Source organism: Bufo gargarizans, chromosome 3 (assembly GCF_014858855.1).
Source record: "Bufo gargarizans isolate SCDJY-AF-19 chromosome 3, ASM1485885v1, whole genome shotgun sequence".
Lineage (NCBI taxonomy): Eukaryota > Metazoa > Chordata > Amphibia > Anura > Bufonidae > Bufo > Bufo gargarizans.
The window spans coordinates 188,478,504-188,491,987 of NC_058082.1; the positions used below are offsets into that span (position 1 = coordinate 188,478,504).

At 43.2% G+C, this 13,484-nt stretch overlaps 1 protein-coding gene across 3 annotated transcripts in view; it reads right to left on the reverse strand.

Moving 5' to 3' along the window:
* The window catches only part of UGGT2 (UDP-glucose glycoprotein glucosyltransferase 2), a 421,287-nt gene that overhangs the window by 34,995 nt on the left and 372,808 nt on the right, over positions 1 to 13,484 (reverse strand). For 2 of the 3 annotated variants that reach the window (XM_044284937.1, XM_044284939.1), the window contains exon 33: positions 10,333 to 10,389. The exons of the other annotated variant lie outside the window; for it this stretch is intronic. In XM_044284937.1, the coding sequence (XP_044140872.1) occupies positions 10,333 to 10,389 (57 nt within the window). The remainder of the gene's footprint in view (positions 1 to 10,332; positions 10,390 to 13,484) is intronic. 3 annotated transcript variants of the gene reach the window in all.

Here is a 13,484-nt window from a genome sequence, read left to right on the forward strand (position 1 = left end):
TGAAAGTCGATTCAAGCTGAGCAGACATGATGGCCGTCAATCATGTTGGAGACGTCAAGGAGAGCACTATGCATCAGCCACTGTTGTCACCAGACGAGCCTTTGGTGGTGGTGGCGTTCTTACAGTGTGGGCAGGTGTGTTAATACAGAACTGCCCTACACTGTGTGAATGGTACAGTGACACTTGAATAACAATATTAATCCAGTCATTGTGCCTCTGCATGAACAACACAGGGCTAATTTTATCTTCATGGACAACAATGCGCCAGCTTATCGAGGTCGCATCATTAGGGAATGGCCATGTAGAGGCTCATAACTCTGTACCCCTTAACCTCAATGACCTGAGGGCCACCCTTCAAGAAGAGTGGGATGCCATGCCTCAGCAGACAATAAGTCGACTTGTGAACAGCATGAGACGTCGTTGTCAAGCTGTACTTGATGCTCGGGGCCACATGACAAGTTATTGAGACAGTGACATTTTTGTGGGGGTATACCCACCACTGGTGTTGGCTGTTGTTTTAATAAATAGTTTGAGATGAAGAAATCCCCATTGCATGCTTCTACTTAAAGAGGACCTTTCTTGGGTTTTATTTATTCTAGATAAATACCTTTACTTGTGGGGCACCCCCCCCCCATGCCGCTGATGATGCCACCCTGCCTGTTTTTTTTTAAATGTCGCTCCTGTGCCCCCCTGTAGTTTTCCCGCTCAGTATGTTAATACTGAGCATAGGTACAGGTAGGAGGAGACGCCCATTGAGAAACCCTGCAAAGAAAAGGGGGGTTAGTCAGCACCTCCAAATCCTGGTGTCTCCCGCAAGTAAAGGTATTTATCTAGAATAAATAAAAACCATGAAAGGTCCTCTTTAAATGCCCTACTTTTATGATATAATATCACTGTTATGTGAACTTTTTACATTTTCCATAAATTTTACCCGAAAGCCAAATATCCCTAACTTTTTGTGAGCAGTGTATGTAAAAATTAGGTCCTGGGAACCTTTTGATATGGCAGTGGCGGAAGGACTTTTACACCCTGGTGCCAAACCCAGTGTCTTAATTAGACCACACCTGTAATCATTTACGTATCTGCCTGACACATAACTGCATGCTGAGTTTTGCAGCAATCCAACATTTCTATTGGGGTGTGTGAATTTTTGGCAATGACAGTAAATATACCTACACATATTACACAGTAAATTACACATATATCTGTAAAATAAAAAGATGCAATATGCAGTACTGGACAGCAGTATTTCTGCCTCTTGACATGAAAATATGGAGCACGTAACAAGGCAAAATTTAACTACAACTATCTGAAGGAGAAAAGATTGAAATATAACTTAATCATCTTTTGATTAAATGTCTGCATGATGTATTCTGGCATGGCCAATAATATTGTAATTTTACAACACAAGCTCAGCTTATGAATTCATCTTTTTAAGCCACAAAAGAATGGGTGACCTTGAAATGCAAGGCATTCAAGCATATATGCTCATTTCCCTACCTTAACATGGTAGATAATAAATACATTTTATAACTCAAAGCAACAGCAAGAACTGCTTTTCATTGTAAAGAGAGGGCAGAGCATTGCCCGTCAGTTTTTCCTTGCCCTCATTTCAGCTGGAAATTATTTCTTCATATCACAGACAGAAGCAACCTGGTCATTACCCAGTAAGAATTTATGAGCTAAAGGCCAAATATTTTAATATTTAAATTTATATTTGATTTATTGATTCGTAGAAGAGGTTCACATATTATATATTTAATATTTTTTCAATTATAGATAAATAGGAATTAAATTGTATTTCCATTTTGGATCTACCTAGGATCATACATTTAGTAATGCCATTAACTTTAAAGGAATTAAAGAAAAGAGGAAGACATGCTGTACACGGACTACAAAATAGTTGGCTGAAGTGCACATCTAAAAAGCCACAATGGGCATGGGCAGCACAAACAGGTGCAGAAATGTCTCAAAAGGCCATACAACTTCATATCTTTAATTCATCATATGGCAAATGGAGTTCACAAAATAGGAAAAATATATATGTAGAGTACTAGAATACAGAAACAGGACAGCATTAGAGAGTCACTACTATACCATATACAGACATGGGCTTAGACATACTGTATGTGCTTTTTGGTGCTGCCCTTTTGTCCATATGTGTGTGTGTGTGTGTGTATAATATACAGTATAAAGTATCAAACTTATGTGCAAAGGGTATATATTAATTTTCAATATGTCGGTAAATACAGAAGGAACGCAGTCAACCCATATGCTCTAGGACTAAAAAGATGGTGTCCATTAAATTTAAAGATACTGTAGGAAATGCCCACTGAGCCATTACTGGCTGACAGACACTGCTGCAGCCATTCAATGGCTGAGTGGGCATTTCCTAGGTGTCGAGAGAAACCAGAGGGAAGCAGAGACCAGTAGCCTAATACGTACCCCGCTCCCCGGCATCGCTCCTAATGCCTACAGGTCTGCCACTGCTGGGGTATGGCAGGGCAGGAGCCAGGGCAGGTGGTGGGATGGCCCAGTGGTGGTTAGTGGGCGGAGTTAGTGGGGCCCCATTCAGATTCTTGCTATGGTGCCTAATGATTTCTATGTACGCCCCTGCCCGATATAACTATAATACAGATGTAGGGGGCGGGGCCTTCCATGCGCTCCATGCTCCCCCTGTCACGGGCCTCATAGCAGCTGCGTGGTCTGCCTATATGGGCGGTATGCCACTATTTACCATTTACTGTAGTCTATAGTTTATTTATAGGATTTAAAGGCATTTTCATTAAATTGGGGGGGGGTGTCGAACTTTTAGTATCCCTGGCGATCAGCTGTTTCAAGGGACTGTAGCACCTAAAGGGAACCTATCACCTGGATTTTGGGTATAGAGCTGAGAACATGGGTTTCTAGATCGCCGCTAGCACATCCGCAATACCCAGTCCCCATAGCTCTGTGTGCTTTTATTGTGTAAAAAAGCTGATTTGATACATATGCAAATTAACCTGACATGTGTCCTGTCCTTGAGATGAGTCAGGGACAGGACTCATCTCAGGTTAATTTACATATGTATCAAATAGTTTTTTTACACAATAAAAGCACACAGAGCTATGGGGACTGGGTACTGCGGATGTGCTAGCGGCGATCTAGCAACCCATGTCCTCAGCTCTATACACAAAATCCCGGTGACAGGTTCCCTTTAAGCAAGTGGTACAGCCTCTTCATTGTACCTTTGTCACCTTACCTGCTGTGACCACAGTTTAATTCCTTCCATCCAACTGCACACCGTACATATAGTAGCAGCAGTGTACTGCAGCTTCATCCAATTTAAGTGAATGGGATGAGACTGCAATATCCAGCACTGCTGCTACTAAGTAGATGGTGTGCTAGTAGACAGAGTGCTAGGGATGCCCAGAATCGTACCAAAATGACCTAATTCTGATGGCTTATCCCAAGCACAGCTTGAAAGAAGCAAAGTGTGACACTCATCACTGCTAAAAATCAATCCTTTATTGCTCCATTAAAAATCAAGGCTTACAAGGATGCAGTATGTGGTATAGGCCTAGAAGAATAGTGACATGGAAAGGCCATCGCCTATTGATTTATAGCAGTGGTACCGGTAAGTGCCACGCTTTGCTTCCTTCAAATTGTAGAATATCGTATATCTCTTGAATACTGTATTCCCAGAAGTCTAACTGAGAATGCTGGATTGAGGACTGTAACAAGGTAGTGCCGAATTTATTTGCTATTATATTGAAACTTGTTGATTTTGGAAAATTCTATTAATGCCACGCATTCACATGCAGTCACTAACCCTCCCAAAAAACCAAAGGGGTGAACATAAAACTTACCCTTTATAACAAAATCAGCTAAAATTAAGTGGCAATATTTCTTCCCCAAAATTCTGATCTTCGTCATTGAACCTTAGTTATCCAATAAACTATTGGGGTACTCGGCAGCACCCACCCAACTTGCCAAGTAGGAAAAAACCCTTCAGGTCCTACAGTATCTGTTGCTGTGGTGGAGTATATACTTTGGACCAGACGGGATCACTGTAACATCACTCTAATGCAGGTTTACTACGATTGGGATCCCTTTTAAAAATTCTACGCTAGCCTGTATAAAAGCCTATAAACGGAGCACCCACGTAGACAAAGGTGGCAATGTGGTGATAATGTGCTGATAATGAATTCTCCACATTATCAAAAAATGTGTGACTCTCTTCTTAAAGATAAGGACTGCTGTAGCATCCTTCTCTTAGATCCCATGATGGATTTCTTCAGGAATTAACAAAACATCTCATCTCAGGCTCTCTCTTCTCAACAAAACTCAACTCCAAGGAGAAGTTTACATTTCTCTTTCACCAACAGCTAGTAATAGCCACCTTCCACAGCCTACCCAAGATCTATAAAGGTGAGAATCCCTTAAGGGAGATGTGTCACCCAAAAATGTAACTGCCAGTTAAGGGTACTTTCACACTAGCATTAGAAGAATCGGATATCATTTGTTTCCGGATCCGCATGACAAATGCATTGCAATACCGGATCCGTCTCTCCGGTGTCATCTGGAAAAATTGATCCAGTATTTATCTTTTTCGAAAATGTAAAGGTCTGCGTATGCACAGACCGGGAAACCAGATCCGTTTTTCCAGAACATTTGGTACCGGATCCGGCATTAATACAATTCAATGGAAATTAATGCCGGATCCGGCAAGTGTTCCAAATACCGTAAAGAGGACTGAACTGAAGACATCCTGATGCATACTGAACGGATTGCTTTACATTCAGAATGCATTGGGACAAAACTAAAGCGTTTTTTTCCAGTATTGAGACCCTATGACGGGACTCAATACTGGAAAACTTTAAAAAGTACCCTTAAACCAGATAGCAGCACATCATCTTCTTTTCTCTAATCTGATTTTATGTTCTGAGGACAGATTTTTTTTTGTCTATTTCCTGAACATTATTATGGGGGCGACCATCTTGCCTGAGCTGTTCATAACAGCATTTACAAAGCATTCAAAGCATTCAGCTTTACGGCAGCCACATTGTCCATAGACACAATGGTCAGGAGGGGACTTCACTGACTTCTATGGGAGACTTTTCTGGGCATGCTCTGTGACCTGTGCAGAGGTCATTGTGCAAGGAAAGAATAGATAAGCTCTGACAATCACCTACTGTAAATGGTGGATCCTGTCTTATCTGTACGCAGAGGTGATATTTCATTATAGGCAGGATTAGAGTAATATATAACTGTAGTAAAGTGATCTGTTTAGACCAAGAGGTGGTGTCTATTATTCTTAGTGGTCAGTGAGAAAACTGTAGAATTTTATGGTTTTTGGTTAAATATAGTACTTGACATAGAAAATTAAAAACATCACCAACAATTCTTTAAAAATATGTCAAACATAAAAACGTGATTTAAACAATAGGTAATTTTCTGATGACACATTCCCTTTAAGAGGCAGACCGATTCCGTGGGGATGTATAATGACCATGTTCTAGTACCCTTTGTGAAAGCTTTACCTTTTTATACCCAGGAAACTATGGATCTGCTAAAGAAGGCTGAGGGTATTATAATTGGACCTGAATGTTGTCAGGGGCGGATTGGCCATAGACCTTACAGGGAAGGTACTTGTGTACTCAGGCCGTGACTGCACATGCCCTCCTGAATTCAAATGCTGTGGCCTGCATCTCACCTCCTAAGGAGGCCAGAAAATGGTGCTGTTGATGGCCACCACAGAGGCTTTTGGTGCAATATATTGTGCTGCACTGTGGTATATGGTTCTGCTGGGATGGTATTTTGTGCTATGGTATTGCTGACCCCGCCTACTTGTGTTGTCCATCCGTCGGTCAATTTTGACCCTCCTACAACATGGGGCCATTTTTCCAGGACCACTTTAAATTCCCAGTCCGCCCCTGAATGTTGTTTAGGGAGTATTGATGTAGAGGCACATCAATGTATGTGGCCTCAGGGCAGTTGAATTCTTTCTTAGCATGATGGGCTGTCAATACCAACCCAAAAACTTGTCCCTACTACAGCTTCTTGAATACACTCGCACACATTTTTTTTTTGTTCAATAAAAAAAAAAAAAAAAACACCACCAGCTCAGGAGCACTGTGATGGGGAGAATGCATTTATGCTAATTTGCTCTGGGTGTGAACCCGCCATGGTTTTTAGTGAGCCCCTCAGAGAAGGCACGGTCTGGTTCTTAATGTGAGCTACATATGTAGACTACATACCATACTTGTCATCTGGAGTGGGGCTACAGAAGCCTTTGTTCAATTGTAAATGAACTGAATGACAATACCATTAGGGTGAGGTTTACCTGTGAAATCAATCACCGCCCTTACCATTCCTAGATGTTTGTATCTACAGGACAGCATCAGGTTAATTAGAATCAGCAATTTTCCATAAGCTGACAGCCACCAACTCCCTACTTCATCAGGAAAGCAACCATCCACTATCCCTTAAAAGAGGCATACCTCGGGTCAATAATTAAGAATCAGATTTTAGGCAAGAAGTTACCCTGAACAGGTTCTTAAAACAGCACCAGCCCTGACCAGTAATCTCACACAGTTACTGACACCAAAACCCCAAGAGAGCTGCTAGGACTGATGTATTTGTCTTATTGCCACCTATGACGGTCAAGCAGAAAAGGGACATTGTGGCCTATCTAGAAAATGGACCATGATATCGGAAAGATCATACACAGATCACCTATAGAAAAGACAGCAGTCTGAGAAACTTTCTAGTCCACAACCTGTTCACACCCATACTACCAGAGAGCATATGGTTGAACAGAAAAATGTAATTATGTTTTAGATGTTGTGGCTGCATTGAGTGCAAATACAGACAGGTAGAAGTTTTGTGAGTACAAACCTGGCACGGACATTTGAGATCTGTAACTTCAACTGCCTCTCACAAGGATAAATAGAGCTAACTTTATATGTAAAATTGAGTACATGGGGAAAACTATTAGGGACTTTCACAGACAGATCAGGGAATACCTTGGGGACATAGAGCACAGACCGTCACGCCAAATTCATGACAAGCACAATCGGGGTCCCACTTGTCTTAAAGGGGTATTCACATCATAATGATCACTGCTAAATCTGTTAGATTTGACAGTTATAATTTTTGTAAATATATTTGATTAACCAATTCCCACCGTTTAGGAGAAAATTAATCCCCACTTACCTCATTGTTGTCATTCGGTCTCCCCTGGTAACGGCCACCAATCTTCTCCGGAATCCCGGAGGGCGGGCTTGCGCAGAAGGCTCCTTTTCTCCCGGCCGGGCCGCTCGCTGTCCTGAACGCGCACGCCGCCGCACAAGCAAGATGGTGACTTCTTTCTGGCCAGAATAGTACAGAGCCACGAATGCGCACGCCAGCTCTGTACTATACTGGTCAGGAATAAGTCACCATGGCGCATGCGCAGCGGCGTGCGCATTCAGTTCAGCGCGCGGCCCGGCCGGGAGAAGACTTTAATCAAGATGAAGTCCGACCCCAGCCAGAATCCAGGAAGTGAACGGCGCGGTGGCAGCAGGTAAGTATGAAAATGCGAAGTGGGATAACCTCTTTAAATTTGTAGGGGTGAAGCTATTGAAACCACCAATCCGAGGCATTAATTGGGACAGAGTCATTTTACAGAGGGAAGCTGTTGCTACCATGATATGCTTATATGCACCGAATTATCATGACATATTACAAACAATACCTCTGAGCTTTACTGAAACTAGGTATAATGGAGTCGGACATCCCACACTGGGGAGTATATGTATATGCATTTTATCTATAAAAAGTAATTCCTTAAATTGAGTGTACTGATCAGCAAGCACATATTGCTTACGCTAATACTGTCAATACCCAGGGACACTTCCCCCTGTCCCTAGGCAAAAGCTGGAGCCTCCATCTACTATAATCGAACGAGACCTGGTGTGATGATGCTATCAGGATGTCGCAAGCGGGAATCAAGCAACATGGAGATAACTGCCAGCAGTTTAAAATGTTCCAACAGAAGGTAAGTAACAAGGCTGCCATCCAGAACCTATGCACATTGTATGGGGACAGCTAGAGTAAGGACCACTGTTCTACTCATAAATTGTTACCATTTACTGCCCCAATCAGGGGCGGGCTGGGAACTTAACGTGGCCCTGGAAAAAACCTAAAGGTTGCACCAATGTTGTGGATGAGTCCAAGTTGACATAAGATGGGGCAAGACAAGTAGATGGAGCCAATACAAGTTGGCAGGGTCAGTACTCCCTTGAATGTAGTGGCATTGCTAGGGCTGGTGTCACCCAGTGCGGTAGAAAATGGTGTCAACCCCCCCCGCAGCAATAATTTTTTAGCCATATATGGGGACTATGGGGGAAGGCACTAGTTAGGTCAGCAGACCGCCCCCTCTCCCCCCGAAGCTTAGAGCTCCTTTCCCCCTTGCTGGCAGCAGCTCACCTAGGTCAGGTGCACCCCACTTTTGGTGGCCGGCTGGCTGAGACACCAATCGCTGTTCAATTTCTTCTGGTGACCGCTTCTTCGTGTTGTCATCGTGTTCTGACATGTGCGGACGAGTCATATAGGGGTCGTCCATCAAGCTCCGCCCTGCCGCCGCGGCACTGCTGACGTCCCTTCACTGAGCCTGCTCACCGACCCAATCGGTAACGGGGGGGGGGGGGGGTAACTCCCTGTGCCCTGCCGCTGCATCCATCAGACTGGTGTCACCCCATCACTGGTGTCACCCGGTGCGGCCCGCACCCCTTGCAATGCCACCGCTTGAATGGATGCCAGTCCCCTGATAAACAAGATGTAAACTATGCATGTTGGGATGAAGGGCAATTTTATTATAGGAACAGGTTCCGACGTGGCCCTCTTATCATGGTGGGTGCTCCATATATAGGCTTTTAAAATGGCCAGTGTAGCATCCCTGTTTAGTTTTTAACAGGTATAAAAATCATCCCAATCTTAAGCCTGAATTAGATTGATATTACAGCATGGTCCAATGTGGATACTCCACCACTGCAACGTATAGGGTAGGACCTAAAGTTTATATTCCTACTTGGCAAGTTGGTTGGGTACCACTGAGTACCTCAATGGTTTTTTGATAGCCAAGATATCAGAATTTCTGGGCAAGAAATATTGCATCTTCAATTGAGCTTATTTTGTAATAAAGGTTAAGTTTTATGTCCACTCCCTTGGTTTTCTTGTGTCTGATACATGGGTGATAGGTTCCTTGGTAAAACATGAGGCACTGGTAGTTGAACTGTTTATGTCAGTCACTAAACCTAACCGCAACAATCTGTCAAGCATGAACTTATATTTAGGGAATTTGATTTACCAGCGGAATCTCAATTAATTCTAAAGGTAAATTACTCAGTTCTTCTCAGTGCCGTAATCTCGCGCAGGCGCAGTGGACACTGTAGTCTACGCCCGTGCGGACTACTGGCACCGGCTTCAACGAATCAACTGCGCATGCCGCGGCTCCCTCTGCGCGAGATTACGGCACTGAGAAGAACTGACGTCAGGGATAGTGGGAGAATAAATTAAGTGGTAAGCGGTGCTGGGCCCCGGATCGATGGGCGCGGCCGGTCTCCAACATATCGTGGGACAACCCCCTGGGCTCCTGACAGAGGTGATTTACATATCAATCAGATCGTTTTTTATAAGACTCTAACACACACAGAGCATAAACAGTGGGATCATTTTAAACACTGCATGGAGACTAATGGGCACATATAAATACTGCTATATCGTTTATCCTGGTGACAGAATCCCTTTAATTAAAAGCTTAATCTGCTAGCTTTATATCCAGAAATGTACTCAAGGCTGATACTTGTACTTTAAAAGGATAACTGTCACATTTAGACCCTAATTTTAATTTTCATATATGTAGTTAGTAATAACATGATATTCCAGAATCAGTTACTAGTAGACTGACTTACCCCATATTTAATAAGATTCAGCCCTTAGCTACCAGTCTGCATAAAACTGCAATTTTACTATTCAGTTAAGATGGCCGCCACTGCCCTCACCCTGAGGCTAATCCCGCCTGCCCTCACTAGCCAGTAACAATAGCCCCCCAAAAGTGTCAGTAACCAGAGCCCTCCCTCCTAAAGGGTTAATCTCCTGCAGCACAAAGGGGCCCTCTTACCACACGTTGCTTTCATTTATACACTGAGCAGAAGGCAGATCTCCCTTCCCTGCTCTGCTTCAACTCTGCATTCTCCAGCTCTGCTGAGTGAGGGAGCGTCTGCCAAGCGCAGGGACAGGGAGAAGTGCACACAGCCCAGGCACTGTTATCAGCTGCTGGGGAGGACCTGGCTTTAATCATTTACTTACAGTCCCTGGCTGTCTGTAATCTGACATTGCAGGCTGCGTGCTTCTGCGTCCTCCGTCCTGCAACACATAGACAGACCATGCCTAGCAACCTGATTTTAAGCACAGGGAAAAGTAGGCAGTACAGGGAACAAAAATGTGGAATTAAGGGGTAATTGAATACACAGTGAAAAGTTGAAATAGGGCCACCAAGCTGATATTAATCACCACAATCCAATACTCAAAAAAATATAAAAATAATATGACAGTTATACTTTAAGTGTTGCAGGTCGAAGGCCTTTATCTAACCCTGCCTGCAAAAATTGCTAAATTTGTGGAATATCTGGAGAAAAAAACATTACCTGAAAAGGATAAAAAGGCGTTCCAGGTTCTCAGGTAAATCTTTTATGTTATAGGCTTTCGACTTAAATTACAGCATCTGATAAACCTTTCCTTTTTAAGGCCTCCTGGTGGACGGGGTTGACGGAAGAGACCTGAATATTCCTGTAGACAGCCTAAATAGGAGGGAAACCCAAGATCTCCTTGGTCAAAATGTAAAAATGAATATTACTTGAGTCCCTTTTTCCTCTACCATCATAAGAGCTCTTGGAATCAAACTGAAGGGAGGAAAGGCATAAAGAAGGGCCATGACTGGGAAAGTGCATCCACCCATAACGGCTGATCCTGCCGGGAGAGGTTGCAACATTTTTTGGTTTGCCTGTTTTTCGTGGCAAATAGATCTAGTTCCGGAATTCCCCTCTTTTTGCAAATCTGTTGAAATATCTGATAATTCAGGGACCACTCTCCTTCCTTCAATGTCTGGCGACTGAGGAAGTCTGCTATTACATTGTTTTCTCATAGACCGCTGTCAAGATTATTTTCTGCCCAAAGAAAAATGGCTCTTTATACTGCTCCTAAGGAACGGCTTCTGGTTGTTTGTTTAAGTAAGCAACTGCCGTGGTATTGTCTGAAGATACCTTTATATTTTTGAGAGATGAGGGTGTGTGAAGGGAGACAATGACTTTGTAGATGGCTGAAAGTTCTTTCAGATTGGGGAAAGCATTTAGCATAATTTTTTCAGTGCATTTAGGGCATAAAGGTTTTTTAGATTTTGAGGAAAAGGATTTTTGGCAAATAGGGCATTTTTTGTGCCCTGAATCTCCACCTGCTGGCTTAGGCATCATGGTCTCTCTGCCCTAGAAGGATTAATAAAAAATCTAACATTTTTTATAGGGCCAAGTAGAGAGAGACCAACACCTACACCAGGGGTGGATTTTTGATGATAAGACACGACTGACATCACGTGAAAATTTTAGGGGAAACAGAACATTCTTTAAACCCAATAGAAGGTACATACAAATGTCCAAGAAGGATCCAGGGATCTCCAGGCTTCTTAGTGGTGTCAATGTCCACCGGGGCAAGCATGGCTGCAAGCGGAGAGAGAGAACAGAAAGTGAGTCTCCTCCCTCTGTTTAAATCTTGAACGCCGCGCCACCGGAAGAACTGCTAGATCGCGAGATTCTCTTGCCCAAGGAGAATCTCGCCTGGTGACGGCAACAGGTCGGATCCAGTGCGAGTTCCCCTTACCTGGGAATATCGCGAGCCCGAGGAGGCCTGCATGCAGAGTCGGTCCTTAGCACCTATCAGACTGTGTTCACACACGATAGGTAGTTTAGTGGTAGGACCCACGCCACACAGACACCTTGATGGGGTGCACAGGGCTCCGATATGTTCCTGACATTTCTATTAGGCTGCTTACCTTTAAGCTGACCTTTTTGTTAGCAATTACGTCAGCTAGAAGGTTTTCTCTGCCTTCCCCCCTTACACTAAAATACTGGAGGATAAAGTAATCATTGGGCCGATCCCATCTTTTCAACCTAAGATAGTTTCTGAATTTAAAGATGCTATCCTTCCATCTTTTTGCCCAAATCCAGTAGATCAGTTGGAGAAAAAGTATAATTGCCTTGGTATAAAGAGGTGTTTGTTGCAGTACCTCGATTCGACTACAGGCTGGAGAATAGATGAAAACCTTCTCTTACAGTTCCAGGAAAAAATTTAAGGGACATAAGGCAGCCTCAAGTACTATTGCTAGGTGGGTTAAGAATGCCATCTCTATTTCATGTTCATCTTTGAACTTGTCTCCACCAACAGGGTTTGGGGCTCATTCTACTAGAGCACTAGCGACAACATGGGAAGAGAGCGCAGAAGCTTCTCTAGCCCAAATATGCAGGGAGGCCACTTGGAGCTCGCCTCATACCTTTATTAGACATTATAGACTGCAACTAAATTCAGATGCAGCATTTGGGAGAAAGGTACTACAATTTGTGATCCCTCCCTAATTTTGATTTTTAGTTTAGTCTCGCAGGGGTGCTGTCATGGGTGAGGGGAAAATTTTTTTATTTTTTTTTTTCCATAATTCCTGTACTCGTAGGCTGAAGTGTTTTCCAATTACGCTCCTCCCTCTTGAGCCTGCAAGTAGGGGATAAGGTGAACTCTTTTCTGAAGCATGGGGACACATCTGAGCAGTTATCTCAGCTGTCATCTGCCCATAATATACAGCTGCACAGTGCTGAGATGGCAGACTTAGGGCTCTGTGCTCTGCCTTCTTACACAGGCCATCCTGCAGTGTCACAAGGAGGAGGAGTTTTAAGCTCATAAATATGAAAGCCCCCATTTTAACTCCTTCACTGATTGTCCCCTAGACTAAATGAGCCATTATAAATAATTAAAGGCATTTAAGAGTTTATTTATAATCACATGTATTTTTTCAGTATTTTCATTTTTACCTTTCCCGGAGAACCCCTTTAAGAGATGTTCTCCATTTGCATGGATTAGATTTAAAAGCCATTTTCATCACTTCAAGAGGTTGTTAAAGCAGCCGTTTCTATACTCCTCAGTTATCTGTGGAAATTATGAGGACTACAACAGTCTGTTTGAGTGTTTCTTTAACTCTGGAATTTGGTATTCCAATGTCAACTATGAATAGAGGAGATGAGAATAAGCCCTTTAAAGGGAGTCTGTCAGCACTTCTGACCATTTTAAAATGCGGACAGTACTAGGTATTGGTTCGGGAGAGCAGTACAAACATACCTTTTCTGAAGCTTTGATAATCAGGAGAAGTGTGAACATGACGTTTTATTCGGGTAGATTCTGCGCCAGCAAGTGCTCAGGACAGT